Source organism: Schistocerca gregaria, chromosome 4 (genome assembly GCF_023897955.1).
Source record: "Schistocerca gregaria isolate iqSchGreg1 chromosome 4, iqSchGreg1.2, whole genome shotgun sequence".
NCBI classification, from domain to species: Eukaryota; Metazoa; Arthropoda; class Insecta; order Orthoptera; family Acrididae; genus Schistocerca; species Schistocerca gregaria.
Genome location: NC_064923.1, coordinates 448523693 through 448548862, shown reverse-complemented (window position 1 = coordinate 448548862; position 25170 = coordinate 448523693). Strand labels below are relative to the sequence as shown.

General features: G+C 44.1%; 1 protein-coding gene across 2 annotated transcripts in view; it reads right to left on the bottom strand.

Annotated features, from left to right (window-relative positions):
- The window catches only part of LOC126267108 (facilitated trehalose transporter Tret1-like), a 97463-nt gene extending 72496 nt beyond the window's left edge, over positions 1-24967 (bottom strand). The window contains exons 1-2 of one of the 2 annotated variants that reach the window (XM_049972007.1): positions 24903-24967; positions 12962-13250 (exon numbers count right to left, since the gene is read on the bottom strand). In XM_049972007.1, coding sequence (XP_049827964.1) covers positions 12962-13040 — 79 coding nt within the window. In that variant the 5' untranslated portion in view covers positions 13041-13250; positions 24903-24967. Of the gene's footprint in view, positions 1-12961; positions 13251-21622; positions 21640-24902 lie in introns of those variants that run through there. The other variant, XM_049972008.1, reaches the window with a different exon arrangement.
- Between the last annotated feature and the right edge of the window lie 203 nt (positions 24968-25170).

Below are 25170 nucleotides of genomic sequence, written 5' to 3'. Positions count from 1 at the left end.
AGTTAATGATTTTCGATTTTTGTACTTTAACCACACACAAAAACAAATTTCCGGATCCGATATTTACTAGGGGAAATCTGTAAATGAGTTGAATTGCATTCACTGGCTTGAAACGTACAGAATCAATTAGAACGAAATAATTTAAATGCAGTGACGTGAAATACGAGGAACGTCCAATAATTAAAGCGACAAATTGGTGTAGGGAAAACTATTTTTATAAAATGACTTACTACTTATCAACATAATCCCCAGCAATATTAATACAAGTGTTCAAATAGCTACTAGTTTCTTTAAGTCTGATGTAAAGAAATTTTCGTCTTGTTGTCTGAGCTACTTTTCCACAAATAGTTTGACCTACTCGTGTTGAAGTTTATTCCACGTAATGGCTCCTGGACTAAAGAAATGAAAATCCTAGGTAGCCGAATCTGAACCGTAGGGAGGATAAGGTAATATCTCTCAATACACTTATTCAGTGGTTTCTTGGGTCTACTGGATGATGTGAGGGAGTTTTAGGTCATTTTTTAAGTTTCTCTTCGATAAATCGAAACCCGCGGCTCCTAGCAAATATGTTTCTCTGTAAAAATGTAAACTTCACACATCAAAAGAAAAAGTTTTGCATCACCTTGGTTCTGAGAGTTCGGAAACCTGTCAGAAAATTGGAATAGGGATCAACAAACATTTCCGCCATACATGTTGTACCACCATACAGCGACACCTTCAGAGGTGGTGGTCCAGATTGCTGTACACACCGGTACCTCTAATACCCAGTAGCTCGTACTCTTGCATTGACGCTTGCCTGTATTCGTGGTGGCATACTATCTAAAAGTTTATCGAGGCACTGTTGGTCCATATTGTCCCACTCCTCAACTGCGATTCGGCACAGATTTCGAAGAGTGGTTGGTGGGTCTTGTCTGTAAAAAGTCCTTTTCAATCTATTCCACGCATGTTCGATAGGGATCATGTGTGGAGAACAAGCTGATCACCCTAGTCAAGCGATGTCGTTATCCTGAAAAGTCATTCACAAGATGAGCGTGATGGGGGAGTGAATTGTCGTCCATGCTGCCGATATGGTTGCACTATCGGTCTGAGGATGCCATTCACGTATCGTTCAGCCGTTACGGGGCCTTCCATGACCAGCGGCGACATGTTGTTGGGGCCATCTTTACCGCGCTGCGTGGTGTCGTGGTTGCAAAGATGGACCTCGCCATGGACGTCGAGAGTGGAGTTGCGCATCATGCAGTCTATTGCGCACAGTTTCAGTCATAACACGACATCCTGTGGCTGCACGAAAAGCATTATTCAACATGGTGGCTTTGTTGTCAGGATTACTCCGAGCCATAATCCGTAGGTAGCTGTCATCCACTGCAGTAGTAGCCGTTGGGCGGCCTGAGCGAGGCCTGTCACCGACAGTTCTTGTCTCTCTCTCTCTCTCTCTCTCTCTCTCTCTCTCTCTCTAACTCCATGTCCGCACACCATCGCTTTGGTTCACTTCGGAGACGCCTGAACAGTTCTCTTGTTGAGATCCCTTCCTTTCACAAAGTAACAATGCGGACGCTATCTAAATGCAGTATTGACCGTCTCGGCGTGGTTGAACTACGGACAACACGAGACGTGTACGTCCTTCCTGGTGGAATGACTGGAATTGATCGGCTGTCGGACCCCTCCGTCTAATAGGCGCTGCTCATGCATGGTTGTTTACATCTTTGGGCGCGTTTTGTGACGTCTCTGAACAGTCAAATATCCTGTGTCTGTGATACAATATCCACAGTCAACGTCTATCTTCAGGACTTCTGGGAGCCGGTGTAATGCAAAACTTTTGATGTACGTATATTAGATTTCCTACAAAGGGAAGAGAGAGAGAGTGTGTGTGTGTGTGGGGGGGGGGGGGGGGGGGGGGGAGAAAAAATCGTAGAGGGAGACCAAGAGAACAATGCAGTAAGCAGATTCAGAAGGATGTAGGTTGCAGTAGCTATTCGAAGATTTCGAAGATGAAGAGGCTCGCATGGGATTGAGTAGCATGAAGAGCTGCATCAAACCAGTCTTAGGACTGAAGACCACAACAAGAACATTCATGTACACAACGGCGGATACATGTTTAATTTTTAGGTGAGATGTCAGTGCCCGATGCAGTAGTGGTGCAAATGGATCCGATGGGCAAATATGGCACCTTGCTACTATATATCGCGCACAGCGTACTGTAAAACTGTAACAGTGTTGTGGTTACTTGGTGATGAATTAATGGCCCGAAAGTTAGCCGGCTCGAGTGGTCGAGCGGTTCTAGGCGCTACAGTCTGGAACCGCACGACCGCTAAGGTCGCAGGGTCGAATCCTGCCTCGGATGGATGTGTGTGATGTCCTTAGCTTAGTTAGGTTTAAGTAGTTCTAAGTTCTAGGGGACTGATGACCTTAGAAGTTAAGTCCCATAGTGCTCAGAACCATTTGAACCAGAAAGTTACTTTACTTCTAAAATTAAATCTTGCTGGTAGCTGATCGGAAACAGTTATCCAAAATACACAACGTCCCTGTGTGAACACATGCAATGGAAATGATCATGTTTCAGTCTACAGCGTTAATCTGCTGTAATGTGTTGGTTGACCTATGTTGAAATATATGGAGTTCCATAACACATAGGTGTTATCCCACAGCCACGTCTACTTATTGCGTCGCCAGTGATTCATAAGAATGGCTGCGGAAGGGTCAGCATAACTTCTTGCAACACCCCGTAATTGCTTCTTGTGACGTAGTGGGGAACAGGAAGTAGGGAATCACCTGCACGCTCTTCAGACTGCAGACCCATGAAGGAGGCAAGTTTATGAACATAATCCGGCGACTAACAGTAAATTCCCTTACCCACCTACCCTCCATCGGCCCCCACCCCTCCTACAGCTTGTTACACCCACAGAAGACAATTTATCCCTTAACACGGCGCTACTGCAGTTACATGTGGTACACATCTCAACCCATTTCATTTAGTAACAAACGTTAATTTTATGCCATTGAAACACTATTTTTTAATAATCTGCGATTCTTCCGTCCCCTGAAACACAGGAACTCTTAGCTCTAAAGGAAAATGAATCGAAATTTTTCGTAGGAAATTAATTGCAGTTCAAATTTGTATAGGGGAAACATTTTCGCTAGAAACCGCAGTTTTAGAGTTATTCAAGAAAAACACAAAAATGAGACTTCTGACTCCCTCCCTCCCTCCCCCCCCCCCCCTCAACTCCTACGTTCGCACTGCAAAGAGAAGTAATTATAGTACGTGGCTCATGTCACTCCCTCCTGGTACTATAAAAAAACTTTCCGACTACACAAACTTTTTGACCTAATTTCCCTCTGTTGACTGGACTATTAGCGATGGCGAAGCCGCTGGCCAGCTTGGTTCATGTCTCAATTAAGGCTCTCATGCGCCAGCAGCTCATGTAACCGAAACCTCTGACGGCCGCTGGGTCAAGATAACTAACGTGAAGTGCTCCTACATTTGCGAGACGTGAGAAAACGTACAGGACCCGCGCCAGAGGACTATGTGAAGACAGGCACAGTGTAGGCTGTAGAAGAGCGTTTTTCTACGCACTGTTTCAAGAAGCAAGCGCGCTTCCAAGTAAATGTTTTTGTTCTGACTGATTCATCAATTGAAACGAATCCCTAACTAAAGTAGCTATTTTTCCCGTTTTTAACTGCCACGGAAAGAGCATATTCCGTTTTGAAGACAGCAAGCAGGTAGGTCTCGCTAGATCCCAGCCCTCCAGTCAGTGCGCAAGTGCATTTAATAGGAGAACAATTAGCATGCTATTTGGATGCCACCAAAATGGTGTGGTTAGGTGTTTTACTCATTGTAATGCACAGGACGAAACACTCCATGCTGCGATCAGAGATGTTGTCGGCAACGAGGAATATACAATGTAATGAGCAATAGAAACTAATGGAACAAATGAGAGAGGTTTCTTACAGGATATATGGGAATAACACCACTGGGGGAACAGATTTGATGGAGGTACGTGCCGTGTCCTGCCATTGGTAAATGTCTAGGGGTACACTAACTGATCAAAAGCATACGAACTCTTAACAGTCGACATTAACATAGAGTATGGCCACCTTTGGCCTTTATGACGGCTTCAGCTTTGCTTGCTAAACTTTAAGTGAGGTGTCTGTAGATGAATGGCAGCCCATTCTCTCTAGAGCCAAAACCAGTGAAAGGTAGTGACGCTGGGGTGTGGAGCGCAATCGACGTCGTAACTCATCTGAAATATGTTCGATTGGGTTCATGTTGGGACTCTGGGCAGTGCAGCCGAATTCAGCAGTGTTATTGTCCACAAATTCGCCTCACACATGGCGCTTCATGGTAGTGTGCATTGCCATGCTAATGCAAATAATCATCGTTACCTAACTTTTCCTCTACTGTATGCAGTACGCAATCCTCTCAAATGTATTCATACCCTTCTGCATGTAGCGTTTTCAGAAGAGCAATAAAAGGACCAAATCCCAACCACGGGAAACATCTGAACACCGTAATACCACTTGATTCGTACTTCAATGTTGGCTCTACACATAATCGCAGGTAACGTTCTCCAGGCAATCCCTAATCCCTTCCATCAGATTCCCACAGAGTATAGCATGATTTATCATTGCAAATCCTTTGTTTCTAATCATCCACTATCCAGGAGTGACACTTTTTACTCCATCTAATGCTTCTCTAAGCTCTGATTACAGAAATGTGTGCCTTATACTGAAGCTACAAAAGTCATAGGATATCTCCCAATAACGCGTCGAACTACATTCTTCCTGTCGAAGTCAGCAACTCGACGTAGCATGGACTCAACAAGTCACTGGAAGCCCCTGGAGATACAGAGCCATGCTATAGCAGTCCATAGGGCTGCTGGTGCAGGTTATTTTGTACGAACTGTCGTATCGTTTATGTCTCATAAACGTCCTATGGGATTCGTGTTGGGCGATCTAGATGGCCAAATCATTCGCTCGAACTGTCAGAATTCTTCAAACCAATCGCGGATAACTGGCCAGGTGACACTGCACATTGTGATCCATAAAAATTCCATCGTTGATTGGGAATGCGAAGTCCATGAATGTCGGCAACTTATCAAGTAGCTGAACGTAACCATTTCCAGTCAATGGTCGGCTTAGTTGGACCAGCGGACACATTCCATTCCATGTAAATACTGTCCACACGATTATGAAGCCACCACCACCTTGCACAATGTTTTATTGACGACTTGGGTCCATGGCTTCGTGGGGTCCGCGCCACACTCGAACCGTACCCTCGGCTCTTAACAAGTGATATTGGGACTCATCTGATTAGGTCTAGTGTCAACCGATATGCTGAAGAGCCTTGGAGAGGAGCTGCAGGCGATGTCGTGCTCTTAGCAAAGGCACTCAGCTGCTGGTCAGCTGCTTTAAGGCCGGTTCCCACTAGGGCTGCCGCGCGTCAAAACCGCGCGTCAGCGGCGTGGTTGCCATGGAAACGGCGTCAGCGGCACTGCGCGGCGGGCTCTGCGTCGCGGTTTGACCATGTCGAACCGCTTCCGCGTGCTGCGCTCCAAGTGCGCGCCGCCAATCACAGAAAGCGCTGAGGGCGACGTCAGGTACGGAACCCCGGCCCACACAAACTTTCGCCGAACCGCTGGCGCGGACGCGGCGGCAACTATGAAATACTTATCCGATTTCAAGGAAACTATTCGGCAGAAAAATTTGAATCTTGGACATGTTACAGCCAGATATCTTTTCTCGATTAAGGACCGAATTTCTTTTCGTTATTCGTTGTGCTTACTTGCTGTATCGCATTTACGTAAACCTTTACACGAAATTTTAATGAGTGTGCAGAGGTAAAAACGCATTGCGTGGAATTCGTGTACAGTTCATTTTAGGTAATACATTATTACGTATGAAATTTAGTCAACATATCGAAATTGTTTTTAAAGTTGAGAGCAGAACGATAGCTATCACCGTTCTCGAGATATTGAATGATATGTCGGCGGATGGGCTGTGCGGTGACCGCGCGCGGGTCGATCGCGACGCGACCGATACTTCGTCCTGCTCGTCGTAAACCACGTGGTTGTATCAACTGGAAATTTCGTAAACGGTTCAAGAAATCAAAACGTGTTTTTTTTGCAATCGATAACTTGTAAAAAGTCATGTATTTCGTCGCATGATAAATTTCCAAAATCTGTTTATCTATCGAGATATGAAAGTAACTACAGTTTTTCAGAAGGGATAGATGAATTTTTTAAACGGCATTTAATAGCATGTGGAATTAGAAGTTAAACCGAGACTAATTTGCTAGTTTTTCATAAGATGTAATTTGCTATGTATCTACAGCTACTGTATTTCCTTTGGTAAGTAACAAATGTTTTTTTCTTGATCCAGTGTACTTTATTGGTTCAAGACGCGTTTCGCCTTTTACTTTAAGGCATCTTCGGTGGAATCTAGAATGATTCAGTTTTGTTTTGGTATGTGATAATTGCAGATTATAAAACAGTTCACTTTTTTTTTACGTGAATAGCTGTTTACTCTCAGTGAATCGAGTTTTTGGCGGACATATACGTTTCCCCTCACCTGGTCACATGCTGGAGGTTGAACTAAAATAGATTATGGAACATAAGCACATTTTCATGTTCGCTCTTTTTTCTTCTGTCACTAGCTGTACACATTTTACCGAAAACTCTGATTTGAAGTAACTACAGTGTGTTCACCTCATGTCCCTTCCTGTTTGGTTTGTTTATGCACATGTTGCCAACCTAAAGAATTATATGCTGAAAACTAATGTTTATTTCTGTTCTTATATCTGTATGTATGTGTGGCTAGCCAGTGATAGTTGGAGAAAGTTGAAAGTGAATGCAGTAGTTGTCAGACAGTGGTTGAAAGATTTGGTGTTCAGCTGATTTCAGTTTTGGTTTAAATGCTTTGTGGAGGAGTGCATGGAAGAGTAAATTCACGGCTTACATTAATAGATAAAATAGTAGAATAGTATTTCGACATATGATTATTATCAGAATACTATCACCCAGCCCCTTTGTCCTCACTCTTTGACGCCTCATAATACGTCCTATCAACCAACCCCTCTTGTAGTCAAAGTTGTGCCGTAATTTCCTCTTCCTCCTCTATTGAATTCCGCACCTCTTCTTTAGTTACACGATCCTCGTATCTAATCTTCAGCATTCTTATTGATCACCGCGTTTTGAAAGCGTCCATTGTCTTCTTGAGAGAACTGTTCACCTTCCACGTTTCACTTACAAGGCTGCACTCCACACAAAAACCTTTGTAAAATAGTAACTAACCACTGCAATTTATATTCGATGTGAACAAATTTTCTTTTTCAGTACGCTTTTCTTGCTATTGACAGTCTTCATTTTATATCTTCTCTACTTCTGCCTTCTCAATTACTGTTTCCCTTTCAAGTCATTGAAGTCTTAGAAATGCAGTTTGGTTTCTGTACAAGTTGTAGATAATCTTGTGTCCCGTGTTTTATCGATGACATCTCCAGAGCTTCAAAGAATGTTTTAATTAAGATTGTCAAAACCTTTCTCTAAACACGCAAATGCTATAAACAGTTTCACAGGTCTTCAGTCGGTCTACTTAGCTAAGTGGTAGGATCAGTATTTCCTTGCGTGTTCAGACATTTCACAGGAATCTAACATTGTGCTTATGTTACTTTGTACAACCCGTCCCCCCTTTCCTCTCTACATATTCCTTCCACTTTGTAGCCTTCTGTTATTTGCATAGTCGTGGCTTGCCAAGTGAGTTCTTGAGAATTGCTTCTCCTTTGAGCTAAGTTTTCTTTCTTCTATCACGTTTTCATTCTCATTTTCATTGCGATTTTGGACTTTCTGTCAACATCATGTTTAAACATTTCTATTTCCCATGGCCTACTTTATTTGCTGCATTTTTATATTTTTCCCTCTTGTCATGTTTAATATATCACGTTTTATCTATCGATTTCTACTGTACCTTTTTCCCGTTCACATACTCTGCTGCATTCACCACTTCTCTCAAAGATATCCATTCCTATTCTAGCGGATTCCTTCCTCTGTTTCAGCCAGTTGTTGCATTACGGTAACTTAAAGATTATTGAAAAACTTTGGCTCTTGACTTATTCAGGTTCCACCTCCTTAATTTGATACCGTTTATTGTCTCTTTAATTGTAAACTGCAGCTCATAAACAATAAATTATTGTATATTTGCGTCTGCACCGCCAAAAGTCTTACAATTTAAAATCTGGTTTCGAAAACTGTTCCAAATGGATATTATTCTGTCGTGATTCTTAAGCAAGGCGCTGGCGATGATTACATTACGCTCTGTGGGAAATTCTATCAGGTGCATTCCACTTTCATCCCTTCCTCCTAGCCATCGTGTTCTTACTGTTTTCGTGTACCTGCTACCGTATCACATTTTAAATTTTTGTCTGCCTTAACTACACTCCTGGAAATGGAAAAAAGAACACATTGACACCGGTGTGTCAGACCCACCATACTTGCTCCGGACACTGCGAGAGGGCTGTACAAGCAATGATCACACGCACGGCACAGCGGACACACCAGGAACCGCGGTGTTGGCCGTCGAATGGCGCTAGCTGCGCAGCATTTGTGCACCGCCGCCGTCAGTGTCAGCCAGTTTGCCGTGGCATACGGAGCTCCATCGCAGTCTTTAACACTGGTAGCATGCCGCGACAGCGTGGACGTGAACCGTATGTGCAGTTGACGGACTTTGAGCGAGGGCGTATAGTGGGCATGCGGAAGGCCGGGTGGACGTACCGCCGAATTGCTCAACACGTGGGGCGTGAGGTCTCCACAGTACATCGATGTTGTCGCCAGTTGTCGGCGGAAGGTGCACGTGCCCGTCGACCTGGGACCGGACCGCAGCGACGCACGGATGCACGCCAAGACCGTAGGATCCTACGCAGTGCCGTAGGGGACCGCACCGCCACTTCCTAGCAAATTAGGGACACTGTTGCTCCTGGGGGATCGGCGAGGACCATTCGCAACCGTCTCCATGAAGCTGGGCTACGGTCCCGCACACCGTTAGGCCGTCTTCCGCTCACGCCCCAACATCGTACAGCCCGCCTCCAGTGGTGTCGCGACAGGCGTGAATGGAGGGACGAATGGAGACGTGTCGTCTTCAGCGATGAGAGTCGCTTCTGCCTTGGTGCCAATGATGGTCGTATGCGTGTTTGGCGCCGTGCAGGTGAGCGCCACAATCAGGACTGCAATCGACCGAGGCACACAGGGCCAACACCCGGCATCATGGTGTGGGGAGCGATCTCCTACACTGGCCGTACACCTCTGGTGATCGTCGAGGGGACACTGAATAGTGCACGGTACATCCAAACCGTCATCGAACCCATCGTTCTACCATTCCTAGACCGGCAAAGGAACTTGCTGTTCCAACAGGACAATGCACGTCCGCATGTATACCGTGCCACCCAACGTGCTCTAGAAGGTGTATGTCAACTACCCTGGCCAGCAAGATCTCCGGATCTGTCCCCCATTGAGCATGTTTGGGACTGGATGAAGCGTCGTCTCACGCGGTCTGCACGTCCAGCACGAACGCTGGTCCAACTGAGGCGCCAGGTGGAAATGGCATGGCAAGCCGTTTCACAGGACTACATCCAGCATCTCTACGATCGTCTCCATGGGAGAATAGCAGCCTGCATTGCTTCGAAAGGTGGATATACACTGTACTAGTGCCGACATTGTGCATGCTCTGTTGCCTGTGTCTATGTGCCTGTGGTTCTGTCAGTGTGATCATGTGATGCATCTGACCCCAGGAATGTGTCAAAGTTTCCCCTTCCTGGGACAATGAATTCACGGTGTTCTTATTTCAATTTCCAAGAGTGTATATGAATAATCCCTTTTATTGTACATTGTTTCAATGTGTTAGGAGATAGTAAATAATCATGAACGGTACTCATGAAATGTGTTGTAATGGGAAAACAGGAATAGTGAAATATCTGAAAGTACATTGTACAGAAAATGAAAAATTGGTATGTCTTCACCCAACTTCGTCTTTCCTTCATGTAGGTATAAAATATAGTTAAACGCACCGGGCTTTTCAGTGGGTCCCACCCCGTACGTCAGTGGCTGTCCGTCATTGGCTACCGCTAGCGTCTGCCGCTTCCAGATGGGAACGCCAATTCCGCGAGCCGCCGCGTCAAGGCGGTAAACGCTTGCCGCTGCCGTTGCCGCACGACGCTCTGCCGCGCTCTTGTGGGAACCGGCCTTCAGCCCATTGGCGCCAAATTTCGCCGCACTGTCCTAACAGCTACATTCGTCCCACATTGATTTCTGTCATTGTTTCACGCACCTCTACTTGTCTGTTAGCACTGACAACTAAGCAAACGACGCTGCTCTCGGTCGTTAATTGAATGCCGTCGTCCATGCCGTTGTCCGTGGTGATAAGTAATGCCTGAAGTGTAGTATGTCGGCACACTCTTGACATTGTGGATCTCTGAACACTGAATTTCCTAACGATTTCCGGAAAGGAATGTCCCAGCTCCAACTACTAATCCGCGGTCAAAGTCTCTTGATTCCCGTCGTGCACCTATAATCATACTGGAAACCGTTTCATATGTCCTCAGTATGTGAGGAGCTACTGGAACATTGTATACTATTAACGAATAGTCATTGTGCTAGCTGGATTGCTATTAACACTTTGGAGCTCACGACTGATTCCTTCCACTGATTTTACTGTTTTTTTTTGTTTTTTTTTAACCATCCTTCGCAAGGAACAATGGTCCGTGTCCATCAGTACATGAGGTCTGCGGGGTGTTCGTTTAGCTATGGTTACTCCTTCGTGTTTCCACTTCGACAGTCGACGTCGAAATGGTTGAAATGTCCCTGATGAATGTTACTCAAATGATATCACACAACTCAGCCACGTTCGATGTGGTGGTGGTGGTGGTGGTGGTGGTGGTGGTGGTGGTGGTGGTGGTGGTGGGGGGGGGGGGGGATGGTGGTGAGGGTGTTGGTGGTGGTTAGTGTTTAACGTCCCGTCGACAACGAGGTTATTAGAGACGGAGCGCAAGCTCAGGTTAGGGAAGGATTGGGAAGGAAATCGGCCGTGCCCTTTCAAAGGAACCATCCCGGCATTTGCCTGAAACGATTTAGGGAAATCACGGAGAACCTAAATCAGGATGGCTGGAGACGGGATTGAACCGTCGTCCTCCCGAATGCGAGTCCAGTGTGCTAACAAGCCACGTTCGAAGTCACCTAGCTCTTAAAACTGACCCGTTCTACTGTCACTGCTTTTCTACTGACAACACGTACTCCGTGACCCCTTTTATACTGCTGGGTCTCGCCTCTAGTGACAACCAGTGCTCAATTCTACAATGCATAGGTGTGTCCGGATACTTCTGATCAGATAATTAGTCTGATGGCGCAGTTACGAAATGGAGAAGGTCAGGCTGATTCTTAAGAATGTTAGTGGGAAAATGTTATTGATAGGAATGTTTGGTTCGAACTGGGAACTGTGATGGTTATGGTGAATGTTGGTGGAAGCAGGGAATCTTGGTTCGAGTCCCAATGCGACACAAATTTTCATTTCGCTATTTGCAGAGTTATGATCACTCTTCACTCTGTATTGGTCTGAGTGGCTGTAGGAAAACGCTATAAAATAAGCTTGTCACACCTGAAACAATGGTCAACCAAAAATCTGCCACGATATGATAATGGATCACTGTCTGTAAGCAAGGGTAATGTAATTCATTCGTCATTGTCACCACTTTTGCATGATAACTGCGAGTTAGAAATGAATTGGCTTAATAAGGAGACATGCTTCGATATTACAGTGTCACTGAAGAACAAATTCCGTCGGCTCTATTTTGTATCTTTGTCAGTGTAACTGGATGAGTAGCTTCAAATGCGATTACCAGATGCAGTTGCAGGAAAAAGTCTTCCGTATGGTGACGTGACACCGTATCTAGTTTATGTTATCACGCAGTGTTATCACGATAACTTAATCAAGAATGATGTGATCTTTGATAACTCATTTTTGCTTGGTTTCGAACATCTAAATATTAGCGATGTCCGAAATCATTCTTCGCGACGACTGGTTAATTTTTGCGCAGGAAGTAAAGAGAAACTGTTTTGCGAGGAGGTCGTTAGAGACGGAGAACAATGTCGCGATGGGTACGGTAATCATCCGTGCTGTTTCATAAATGGCTCTGAGCACTGTGGGACTTAACATCTGAGGTCATCAGTCCCCTAGAACTTAGAACTACTTAAACCTAACTAACCTCAGGACATCACACACATCCATGCCGGAGGCAGGATTCGAACCTGCGACTGTAGCAGTCCTGCGGTTCCAGACTGTAGCGCTTAGAACCGCTGTCACAGCGACCGGCGCTGTTTCATAGGAACCATCCCATCACCTTAAGTGATTTAAACCAATCATAGAGAAACTAATCTCGGCCTACTAGACTATGATTTGAACTGCCGTCTTCACCTCACTCGCTAAATTTTTGCTCGAAACCTACTCTAATATTTTACTTCTGTGATACAGACATCCTTGTACGTACACGTGGGGTAACAGACGCATTGTTTCCAACGTGGGAAAGATATACACAGGCAATCGAAAAATGCCTGGGTACAGACGGATGTGATTGGATGGAAAGAGGTACAGATGCAAATGTTTTGACAACCAAGTACGAGCCAAAAAAAAAGCGCACATTTCAAGCACTCTTGAATCACATTTACTGCAAAAACGATAACACGTTAGCGTAAAAGCAACCGTTGTTCCACTTCCGTTCGTAGATGAAACGAGGGGAAGATTTAACACACATTTCGCTTACTCTCTGCCATCCATTTTACAGTGGTCTCTAGTATTTACGAGACGTAGAGGTGAATAGAAGGTGTCAGCGTCAAGAAGTTTGCGTGTGCCAAATACAATTCACAAATAATGCGCATCTAACATGAATGACGAAACGAAATGAGACAGCATATAAGGCAGTGCCACCTACCGGAGAAGGCTGCGGCGTACTGGAGACGCCGGGAGCCCCTGGGCGCTTGCCGCTGCTTCCGCTGCTTCTGCTGCTCCATGCTGCCGCGCCGGCGCCCGCTGCGCGACTGGGAAATCCTCGCCGCGGCCGGCCTTCAGTGACATCGGCGGCTCGTTATCGCCTGCCAGAGCTCGCCGGTCATCGCGCAGCTGAGCACGAGCGCACCGCTGGGGATATCGCTGAATGGCTAAGCGGAGGCGAACAGTTGTGCAACAGTATGAAACATCGCTTCCGCTCACTAGTCTCACTCCTGCGGACACAGCACCCACATACTTTTATGGAATCATTGGCTTTACACACAGCTAGTTTGGAGCATACTTAAATATAATACAATAATGGCGTGCCTAATAATTCAAACGATATTGAAAGAAACTTCCTGCCAGCTGAAAACTATGTGCCGGACCGAGACGAACTCTGGATCTTTGCCTTTCGCGGGCTAGGCCATGTCTCCGCAATATCCTTTCTTCCAGAAGTGCTAGTTCTGCAAGCTTCTGTGAAGCCTGGAAAGTAGGAGACGACGTACTGCAGAACTGAAGTTGTGAAGGGAGGATCGGGGGTCGTGCTTGCGTAGCTCAGGCAGTGGAACACTTGCCTGGGAAAGGCAAAGAACTCGAGTTCGACTCTCGGCCCGGCACAAAGTTTTAATCTGCCAGGAAGTTTAATATCAGCGGAAACTCCGCTGCGAAGTGAAAATCACATTCTAGAATATTGAAAGAATAGCAGATTTTAGTGACTGGGGAGAAATCACAAAGGGAGTCCCACAGGGCTGAATTTTCGGTCCACTTCTATTACATATACACCTAAAATTTGAACAGCAAATATTGCTGAAATGGAAAGTGCTGTTGACGTTCGGTTATCACAAAATGGTTCAAATGGCTCTGAGCCCTATGGAACTCAACATCAGAGGTGATCAGTCCCCTAGAACTTAAAACTACTTCAACCCTAACTAACCTAAGGACATCACACACATCCATGCCCGAGGCAGGATTCGAACCAGCGATCGCAGTGGTCCCGCTGTTCCAGACTGAAGCTTCTAGAACCGCTCGGCCACAGGCTGGCATTCGGTTTTCACAGAATGGGTTGGTAGTCAGGGACTCGTATTGTTAGATAATGAACAGACTGTAATAATGCATAGAAACCATATACTTTTTTTAAATGGAACAATGCCTGCAGACTTTAGCAAACTGGAAGTAGGGTAAATTAGAATGCCAGTGGGGTTTGTTGCATAAGTCTCGTGCGAGATGTTTACGAGATATCGCATTTTTTAAAGTTGTGACGCCAACGCTTGTTTGTGCCATTCAGCGTGCGTAGTTACTGGGCACGATATTATTATGTATTATTACAGTGTACTTTTGTGTTCCTTGAGTGCATCGCAGTGTGTGGCAGTCCAAGCTGTAGGTCGTAAATGGACGATGGTATTTACCAATGCGTAAAAAGCTAACATGCTCATGGTGCATGTAGAAAGATTACAATTCGTTATCGTACGACGTATGCGGCAAGATATCCCAATAGACGTCAACCATCTTGGCAGTTGTTTATCGTCCTCTAATCAGTTACGTGAAAGCCGTAGAGTAACAACTAGACCACGTAACAGAAGGAAACAAGTGACGGTAGAAGAGGGGGAAATTAATGTTTCTGCTGCCGTTGCAGTTCGTCCGCACATTAGCTTCTGCGCAATCGCACGAGGAAGTGACATGAGGCAGGTAATGGTCCTACACATTCTGAATCAACATATGTTCCCTCCGTATCAAATCTTCCTCCTTCAAGACCTGCATGGTAACGATTATGAGAATCGTGATAACTTCTGTACATGGGCAAGACAGGTTACCGCAGATGCATAATGTATGTTGTTTACTAATGAAGTCACATTTACCAATCATGGCCAGCTAAATCGCCGAAACACGCACTATTGGTCTCCAGAATGAGATTTTCACTCTACAGCGGAATGTGCGCTGATAGGAAACTTCCTGGCTGATTAAAACTGTGTGCCGTGTCCCGAGTTCGAGTCTCGGTCCAGAACAGTTTTAATTTGCTATGAAGTTTCACTATCGGTCTGTTGACAAACCCAGTTGGCTTCGTCAGTTGGAGCATCAGTGTTCATGGAATGTGAACGTGTGGTGTGGGATAGTGAATCATCAGGTCGTTGACCGTTCTTCATAAATGAAACACTGAACGCGCGCAAGTATCACAGCCTTCTAAGCGACAATCTTCCACGGGTGCTAGAAAACGTCCGTCTGTATACTAGGAGGAACCTGTGATACCGACATGATGGCTGTCCAGTCCATAGTGCATGAAGTACTACAGAATTTCACAAGCTGTTTCCAAATCGTTGGATTGGACGCAGAGGACCTGTATCCTGGCCAACCTGTTCTCTGGATTTGATGCCTGTATACTTTTTCCCCACGGGGAAAGCTGACAGACGCTGTCTACAATGGCATACCAGCTGCACTCGATGATGCAGAACTACATATTACTGCGACCTGCTCGGGCATCTACGCTGAAGTGCTATCACGTGTACAGCAGTCGTTCCATACCAGACTGGCTGCGTGTATTGTCGCTGCTGGTGGTCGTTTTGAACACAATCCTTGATGGTCAGTTGTCTCGTTATTGGTCAGAATCCACATAACTAGTGTAGGTCCTTGTTCTTTAGTGTGTTCTACCACAGGTATTGTACAAGTGTGGGTACTTTTCAAAACACGATAGCCAATAAACGACTCGCTAAACTCCCCAACACACACCACTGACATTCTAATTTATCCTATTTTCAGTCCTAGCGTCAATAGGCATTGTTCTATTTAAAAATCGTATGTTCGCACAAGAAGAGCCTCTTACGACCAATCAATTTACTGTGAAAACCACACATCAAAGCCCTTTCCATCTCCGCAATATTTGCTGCGCAAGTTTTAGGTGATTCAGCCTGTATATACGATTTTCGTTCCACTTAATCAACAAACAGAAATAGTTCCTTTTGCAGCCGATACTAAGGCTTTAATAAACCCCATTAGAGAGAAAGCAACAGAAGAGACTACGTATTGTTTCTAGGCAACTATGTTGTTGTCAGAAAACTGACTCAACATTTTGAAAAGCCACAGTTTTCAGTTCTGTACAAGAAATAGTGTCATACCAGCAACTGGTGCAGCAGGTCAAAAACAGCTGACAAACTGGGTACAATACTACAAATTTTTGGTGTACATATTAATGAAAACTTCAAGTATATTACTAAGCTTCTCAAACAATTATGTTCAGCTAGTTTTGCTCTTTGTATAATTCCTAATCTTGGAAACAAAAGAATTAAACTCGATTATATTTTGCGGATTTCCACTCAGCATCTAATGGAACAATTTACGGGGATTCCTAACCAGTAAGAAAGGAAGTATTGCTTATACAAAAGCGTGCAGTAAAAGTATATGAATTACACCCACGTACGTCATGTGGGTACCAATTCGTGCAGTTAGGCATTTTAACTGCACTGTCACAATACATATATTTTCTAATAAAATTCGTGATAAATAATCCATTACAGTTTCAGAACAACAGTGAGGTCCATACCTACAGCTCTAGAGGGAATAATGATCTTTATTACCCAATATAGCAGCTGTCAGCTGCTTAGAAAGGAGTTCAGTATTGTGAGGTAACGGGCGAATTGTGTCGCCCTGAAAATATACTAAGTTGGCCTTGGCGCACGGGCTGATCAGCCAGCCGGGGCCCGGCAGCAAACAAGTGGTGGCGAACGTTAGCCAGACGAGAGGGGTAGCCCGAGCGCATGGTCCAGCCGCGTGGCTGGGAATTCCGCTGTGACGAGGACGGTGCTTTGTGTCGGTGAAGGAGATGTCTATACCTGGAGTGCCGAAGATAGCGGACTTCGTGAAACCATAATCGCAGACATTCCACAGTTCGTAATACCTGTGGTGGTTTACGCACCCGAGCGCGCTGCTCTCCCAACCACTCAGTCTGTTAGTTGGCGCTCGCTCGTGTATGTTTGAAAGACCCTTGAAACGTCCCCTTAGAAAATTTATTGAATTACTGTGCTGATAAACCTCTTACGTTATTTGCTTTTCAAACAGCTGAGCAAAACTGAACGTTCTCAGACATTACTCTCTTTACTTACTCTGATCAACACTAAACTGACATACAATATTTTTTTTTAGCGGAACGCAATCTGACCTTCATGGCATCCAGTCTTACAAATTTACTGTGTCAAAAACTGCGCCACCTCACTCCCCACATCCACCACTGCTGGCGGCTCACCTCCAACTGCGCAACGCTACGCGCTGTTAACATCGAACTGCCTAACACTACAATGGCAGACAACAATGCAAACTAGCCACAGATTGCACACAGCACAGCCAGTGATTTTCATACAAAGCGCTACGTGGCGTTACCAACCTAGACAGCCTACTTACACACTTGGTTCCAGGGAATGTGAGATGCGTAGGCGCAGGCCTCTTGTGACCTGCAGCATTCAGGGGATCATGTGATAAGGATCCATTTATTCTTAGTAATTTACTAATAGGCAGGGCGTTGCAATCAGTTCATTCGTGTGGTACTTGTATCGCACGATTCATTTTCACTAATTTCGCCTGATAAACTTTTGATGAAATGTGAAAGCCAGCTGATATTTAGGCACGAGGTGTTACGAAAGTTCAGAGTGTGTGTTTTTCGTGAGCTTGAGTCTGTAGGATCATGTTCTGCTCATTTACTGCGACGCGTTATGCATTCAATTTCGTCATTTTCTCCTACAATTTAGGTCATTCTTTGTTTTGCTAGGAGTTATACATAAAAATTTGAATGTGTGTGATTACTAAAATTCTCGACTTATGCTCCCTATATATTCTGAAAGCTAAGTGATTTGTCTTTTGCTTCCTCAATACAGAATATTTAATTGCATTTTATGTTACTAATTTCTACTTTCCTCAGTCATTTATCGAATACTTTCGTATGTTTTCTTGCAGCTTTTGTCTGTTGCTACTTGGTGCACATATGATAGAAGATACCCTCTTTATCTACTAATGACTTCAAAAAGTAGAGATGATTAAGTACTTCACGCCATTTTCCTTCATTTATAGTATCAAATATCCCGCGCTTTGTATACAAGTTTTCAGTTGTGAAAGCGTTTTGTCGCTGATTGCAGATTTTCTACGGTGTCATTTCAAGTTCCACAGCATACTGCTGTTATGTTCAGGATTCCAAATTCTAATACGATCTTACAAATTATTTTCACATTGGTTGATGTTCAGCAATACAATCTACGCCTGCCTTTTATTAGCTGTAAGATTTAATGGAAGTGTAAGCTACTGAGCTAATTTCTTATTCATCTTTAAAGCCTTACGGAATTGAATTTGTTTATAACAGGATACTGCTTGCGTTGGTAGTCCAATAACCTAAAACAGTATTCACTTTGCAACGCAGACGTGGTGTGATCGCAAAGTAACGGGACTAATTTCGCAGGTTTTATACATGCGATTTTCAAAATTTATCTAGATGTTCTTCATTTTTAATTTTGAAAGATGCGGATCAAAGAATTTACAGTAGATTTTGCTTGAAAAATGGAGAAAAGTGCATTTGCGAATTCGAAATGTTGACTGGTTTTCGGCGAATCTGCTATGAGTAAGACAAAAGTTTAGGTCTGGTTTGCACATTTCAAAGAGGCTCGAGAAAATGTTGAAGACGATCACCACCCTGGTCGTCAGAGCACATCAATTACTGACAGTGTGGAAGAAGTAAAGAAACTGGTTCTAGAAAATCACCGGGTCATCAGAGAGAGGCATCTAATGGTATCGGCATGTCCTCTGGCTCGCGCCAATTTTGTTCTGTTTTGGGAATGAAACTGCGGCGACGCGGTTCTTTCCGTCCCTTTACGACGAACCAGCACCTAGCTGTGAACATTGTCTCAGCAGATCATTAGTAGGAAAGCCGAGTGAAACCTACTGTACTTCGACGTGAACCAGGCTGCAATTAAAGTCACTAATCTATGTTTCGGGAGAAACACGAAATGAAAGCTTGGAAATTTTGACCTCAGTCAATATATTCTGAAACTTAGGTGAACAAGTATCACTGCCAAGCCCGTGCTAGTCTTAACACAGGCACTCACAATCCCTTTCACTCACGTTAGCAACTTTATGGTGTTGCATTTCCCGAAAACGTAATAGCTACAAAAATACTAATTGTTTTTAATTGAGAACGCTCGCCAAATATTAAGTCTGTCGGTACCAAATGCAGTCACAGTTTCTAACCACCGACCTGCTCAATACGCCACACGGAATATAAGTCTCTTCTCGTCACAAAATTCGCTTAAAAATTCCGAAATTTCTACACACACATTGGAATAATTATGCCATCACTTTCCAACACTTTTGATGTATGAAACACTGCTAGATCGGGCAACTTATAGTTTCCATCGGAACTACTACTACACACGTCCGAACTATTTCATGGCTAGACTCCCACTCTTCTCTAGAACACTAAGTTTTCTCTACCAGCTGAGAAAAGAGCGCGACGAATATTGCTTTACCATTGGTCAGTTTACTCAACAGCCAATAGCAAAACAACATTCTCCCGCGTCAGTCCACGCATTTAATCAATAACCAATGGCAAAATAGTAAACCTAATGACTGCACTTTTCACCGGCGTAATTATCTAATATGCTGAGTAAATGATGAGTAACTGGATCCCTCAGCTGCCGACAGGTGGTGTTGATATACCTCGATGTGGACAGCTGAAAATGTGTGCCCTGACCGGGACTCGAACCCGGGATCTCCTGCTTACATGGCAGACGCTCTATGCATCTTTTCTTTTTTTTTAGTGGTGGCAGGTTTCGAACCCGGTACCAATAACGTTTTTATTACTAATCAAAGACCCTATCCCTTTTTTTATTTTGTTCGTTGTTGATCGTTGTGTTTGGTCGTTGCGGACGTCACATGACCCGTTCAAGTTCGTTTATTGATCCTTCCACGCAGTTGTTTTTTAATAACAGAGACCAACCAGCTCTCTGACCGAACACGCTGAGCTACCGTGCCGGCATCCATCTGAGCCACCGAGGACACAGATGAATAGCGCGACTGCAGGGACTTATCCCTTGCACGCTTCCCGTGAGACTCACATTCCCAACTGTCCACAATTCTACATATGTATTGTACCTTATAGACATTTGCCCACCCACTCATTACTCGCGCACGCTTTGGCGATTCCCGTAAGAGTTGCGGCAGTCTGTGCGCATTTGCACAGACGAAGGTCAATGGCTGGGTAGCCTTTAACTATATATAGTTAAACTATATATAGTTATATATAGTTACAACAAGATTGCGGCGCCGCAACCTGGGTCGGCCATCACAATCTCACAAAGGCACAACAAACCAACGTAAAAATACGTAACCGAAAGAAAGACCCAATCCACCCACACCCCCTCCCCCAAACCCAACCTCCCCTTCAGCCCAAAATAAAATACCCATAAACAAAAACCAAACGCAAAATAATCTCAATCACACAATACAACTCAACAAAAACTGCAACAAAATATATCCTCCACAACTAAATCACAAACAAACACACTCCTCCCCCCCCCCCCCCCTTACAAACAGTACCAACAAATGAACTACCACCCACCTTCGGTCTGTACATCTTACTAATAGCCATTATAGAAACCCGAAAGAAAACTATAGCCCTCAGGGACGCTCTTCTGCGAACAGTACTAATCTAAATGAGGCTGAAGTCTGGAAGAGCGCCTCTTCCTCCTCCCAAGAACTGAACTTAGCGGTCCCCACATCCCCTCTATAGTATTCGTGAAAAGCCCCCATCTCAATTTTTAAACTCTAAACTATGGTTAACAACTAAATGAGTGTACCCCCTCTCACCCAACCCCCTATAAGAAGAAAAAGCATCTGAAACTACAGTGGAACCCGGTTCTATAAACTCATCAGTTACCCCCACAAATTCTGTCTTAGACCGCCCCTCCACAACCCAGAAAACACATTCGGAACACCCGCCACGTCCCCCCCCCCCCCTCCCCTCCCGTACAACAGCCGCCCCATACCCAGAGACCAACCACAGACTTACCCCTGCCATACTTTTCCCAAATTGCGACTGGTCCACCTCCACCAAAACCCGAGGCGCACCCAAATTACCCACGTACTTACAAAACTTGGAACATACTTCACAGGAAAACGAAAACCAGTCAAGCACACTCCTCTCACTCACGCCAGTCTCATGCGCGCAAAATCTTCGAGAGGATCTATAACAAAAGTAATACGTCAACAACACACTCTCGCGCATGCCCAACCTAGACTTCTCGAACCAGGAACCGCGACGTATGGAGCGCCACAGGTTATCCCTACGACACCGCCACATACAACCGTCCCTGGTCAGAGACGCCGGAACTCTTGCCAATGTCATTTTCTTCCGACAGACAGCACACTTTACCACCCCCGCAATGACCCCAAAAAGCTGTAGAAATTTGGTCAGCACTGAGTCCCTCCCATGATAGCATGGACCGCTCACTGTTTTATTGGTCATATCCATACGTACCAAGACCAACAACAAATTCATTGACTCACATTAACATACGACCTACAGCGAACAGCACTACAATAAATTTCACACAAAACCACTAAACGTTAAATCACAAACCAATTCCGCTCGAAACACAGCCAAAACGCGAACCAGCTAGTATAATCAGTAAGACCAAACAACCTATTCCACCACCCAACACGAAACCCCTAAACACACTACCAGAGGGCAGCACGAATCGCAACACAATGACACCTACAAACACGCCACACTCAAACTAAAGTCCGTGCCGTCCTGATCCCACTCACCACTGCCTTACGTCACGGATCAAAGCCGACGCATTTACCACTCGTGAATTACCAAGTAAAATTTGTCACACACACGATAATAAGCTATGAAAGATGAAAGGAGTCATTTACTTTGACTAACTTCGAAAAACTTGCATAAAACAACATTAACTTCTCATCGAAAAGGCACACTTACTGCCGGTAGGTTAAACCCCTCTCGCGTCCCACGGAACACTCCACGATCATTCCCTCTCCAACCAAAGCCGCTCCCCGTACCTACGGAAGTGGCCATAGGATCCCCTATTGTGATGCAAACCTATTACGAAAGGTTCGTCCAAGGAAACCGAAACCTCTTTGCTACCTGGTACGTGTTTCCTATAGTTGGCTGTCCTGACAGTGGCAGACTACTACACTCCCACAGATGTACACACTGAAATCCTTACACTCAAATTCAACTGATCGGACAAGAGGAAGAAAAGATACATTGAAGTATGACAAATGTATCAAACATGCGTGTGGGGCTCTGACAAGTACCAATAACCTAATAAAATGTTAAAACTAGTATAAACTATCCTGTGGCCACCACAAACACACTCAGCTGCTCAGTCTTTTCCCTTGTCTTATTTACGTTTAGGGTAATAGACCATTTGCATCAACAATTGAGGTGCCAGAAGCAAACAAATGAAGCTGTGTGTGGTAAAATCATGAAAAGGCTCATGCAGAGACCCTTCAATATGGGGCCAGTAACGTAAAGTAAAAGAAGGAAGACTTAAGTTTAATGTTTCGTCGACGATTAAATGATCAGGGACAGACCACAACTTTGGGCTGGACGAGGATGGGGAAGGAAAACGGCCGTGTCCTATTTTTAAAGGAAGCTGTTTTATGAAACTACGGGAAACCTTTCATAGGTGTCTGGACGGAGATTTGGATATCACTCCTCCTGTATGCAGTTCCATTGTTTTGAACACTGCACCACCTCACTGGGTTCTCGTGAAAATCTAGCGCGCTTCTAGGTTCTTGTTTTTCTTTTATTCTACCTCTACAAGCTGTAAGGCTTAGTATGCTGTCCAACGTTTGAATGCGCAACAAAAGCAAAATGAACAGAAAAACTCCAAGCGGCATCTTGACGCGTTAGCTAAGAGGGGTAGCAATGAAATTTTAATTATCTCGAAAACAAACATATTTGCAAGTGCATGTCTGCAGTCCAGATACACAATGAAATGTCAATTTTATGACGGAACCGTTAACATAAAATATTTTCTATTGAAGAGCATAAGCTTTTGGGCAAGGGGCTTCAGCATAATCCGCGAACGAACTTGCGAGATCGAGACATCAAGAGAATAATCACAGAAGTGAAGGTAGCATGTAGGGACGCTAAGTTACCTAAATTCCAGCAGACATGTATCGCCATCAAAGCCAAAGAGTTAATTGAATGCCAGAAAACATTAGGTAGCGGTAAATATAGTGAGCTGAGGTTAGTGAAAGAAATTAACTTAAAACTGGATCCTAACAACTCAAACGTGATTAAGTCAGAAAGTGCAGTACCTCTGTTGTGATTTACGAAAAAGTTTATGTAGATACGACAATGCAGTTTTTTCAAGAAAAAAGTGGAATTGAAGAAATCAAAAAAGATCTAACAAAGAACTTTCACATAGAGTTAAAGGCAAATGTAGAAGCAATACAATTTTTATTCTCTGCAAATGAAAAAGCTAGATTAGTAAAGATGAATCCAAGAACACCTGAAGCGAGAGCGCAGATAAAGTTACACAAGGAGAACAAACCAATGCGTGTTAATGAGCTCTTGAATAAGACTTTGTACCATAAGTTAAAATCTGCATATAAATACCAGCAAGTTTACAACGTAAACAAATAGTGTGTTTCGCGAACTAAGTGAAGGACATGGCAGTTCCAGAGGACGCCGTCCTAGCCTCGTTGAACGTCGTGAAACTAATTACCAATTGCAGAAACTTTGCAAATTATAAGGAAAAACCTGTTAAAAAATAGGTCAATGAGCATGGGTGAAATCGTCGAACTCGTGGATATGCTAGAGTTCACATTCAGTTTTAATAGTTTCGTCTTTAACGACAAGGTTTTTATTCAAGATCAACGTTTAGCTATGGAAAACAGCATCGGGAATTTTAGCTGAAATTTTTATGAATGACTTTGAGAAAGTTTTTCAGCTCTTTCCAGAATTTAAGGAGAAGTTAATTTATAGCAGACAGTATGTTGACACTATTTTATTATTGAAAAGAAAAAAGTTAATGACAAGTTTTAAACAAGCAGCATCCAAAAACTTAATTCACGCTAGAAATGGAGAACCATCGGGCGATTAACTACTTAGATTTGACCGTCAGAAAGGAAGGAGTAGGCATGTTTTCGGCGTCTATAGGAAAGACCTGTTCCGACAACATCATAGCACCACCCGGCACAGCATAAAAGAGCGTACTGTCATCTAAAGTGCAACAGAGTCCTGAGATTACCACTAAAGGACGATTAGTTGCAGAGAGAACTATGTATTATTAAGCAAGTAGCAGCAGCAGCTGACAGTTACAGGACACAAGATGTTACACGTATGTTTAACAAGATCAAAAACAAATCCGCGGGTATCAGTAATAATTCTAGGAAAATTAAAGTTAAGAAGTTTGTCAACCTGACATACAAAGGGTGTGTGTCGGAATGAATTGCTAAATGCTTTCCAAAAAACATCGCTATGGCGTTCTAGAATGAAGGGCATATGGCACGTAGACTAAGACAAACCAGCAACGACAAAACAAATGAAATACAACAATTCCGGAGTATACAAGATCAAATGTGCTGAATGTGACAGTTATTACACAGGGTAGACATGGCGGAATTTTAAAATTCGATAAGGAAACACTGCAGTCATAGCAATCGGACAGCATTTGGGAGCGCATGTAAAGGATAGCAAACAGGAAGTGAGCAATATAAATGAACAAATGGAGGTGCTACATAGAGCTCCAAAAAGTCTATCTCGACGTGCTCGAAGAGACAAATATACGCCTATCAATGGAAAAACCCAGACATACTACTCAATGAGCAAAGTTATTTATGCACAGGAGTTATGAGATTTTAAAGACATGTTTCAGGCTTACTCTTAAATGCAACAACACGCTCCAGTAAGAAGCAGCTGCAGCGCAACGGCCCTCAGCCTACTGGCGCCGAGGTGAATTGGGCGCGGCGGAAGAGGACTTGGCGTGGCGCTGTGTACGTTCTGACGTAGGGAAATCCTCTCCACCACCAAATACATAGAAGAGGAGACGCACATTTTCGAAAGAATATGTATATGTTTTAATTATATTTGTAAGTTTCTTTATAAAAAAGAAAATGAAAAATAGCGATCGAAGACTGAAATGCCCTATT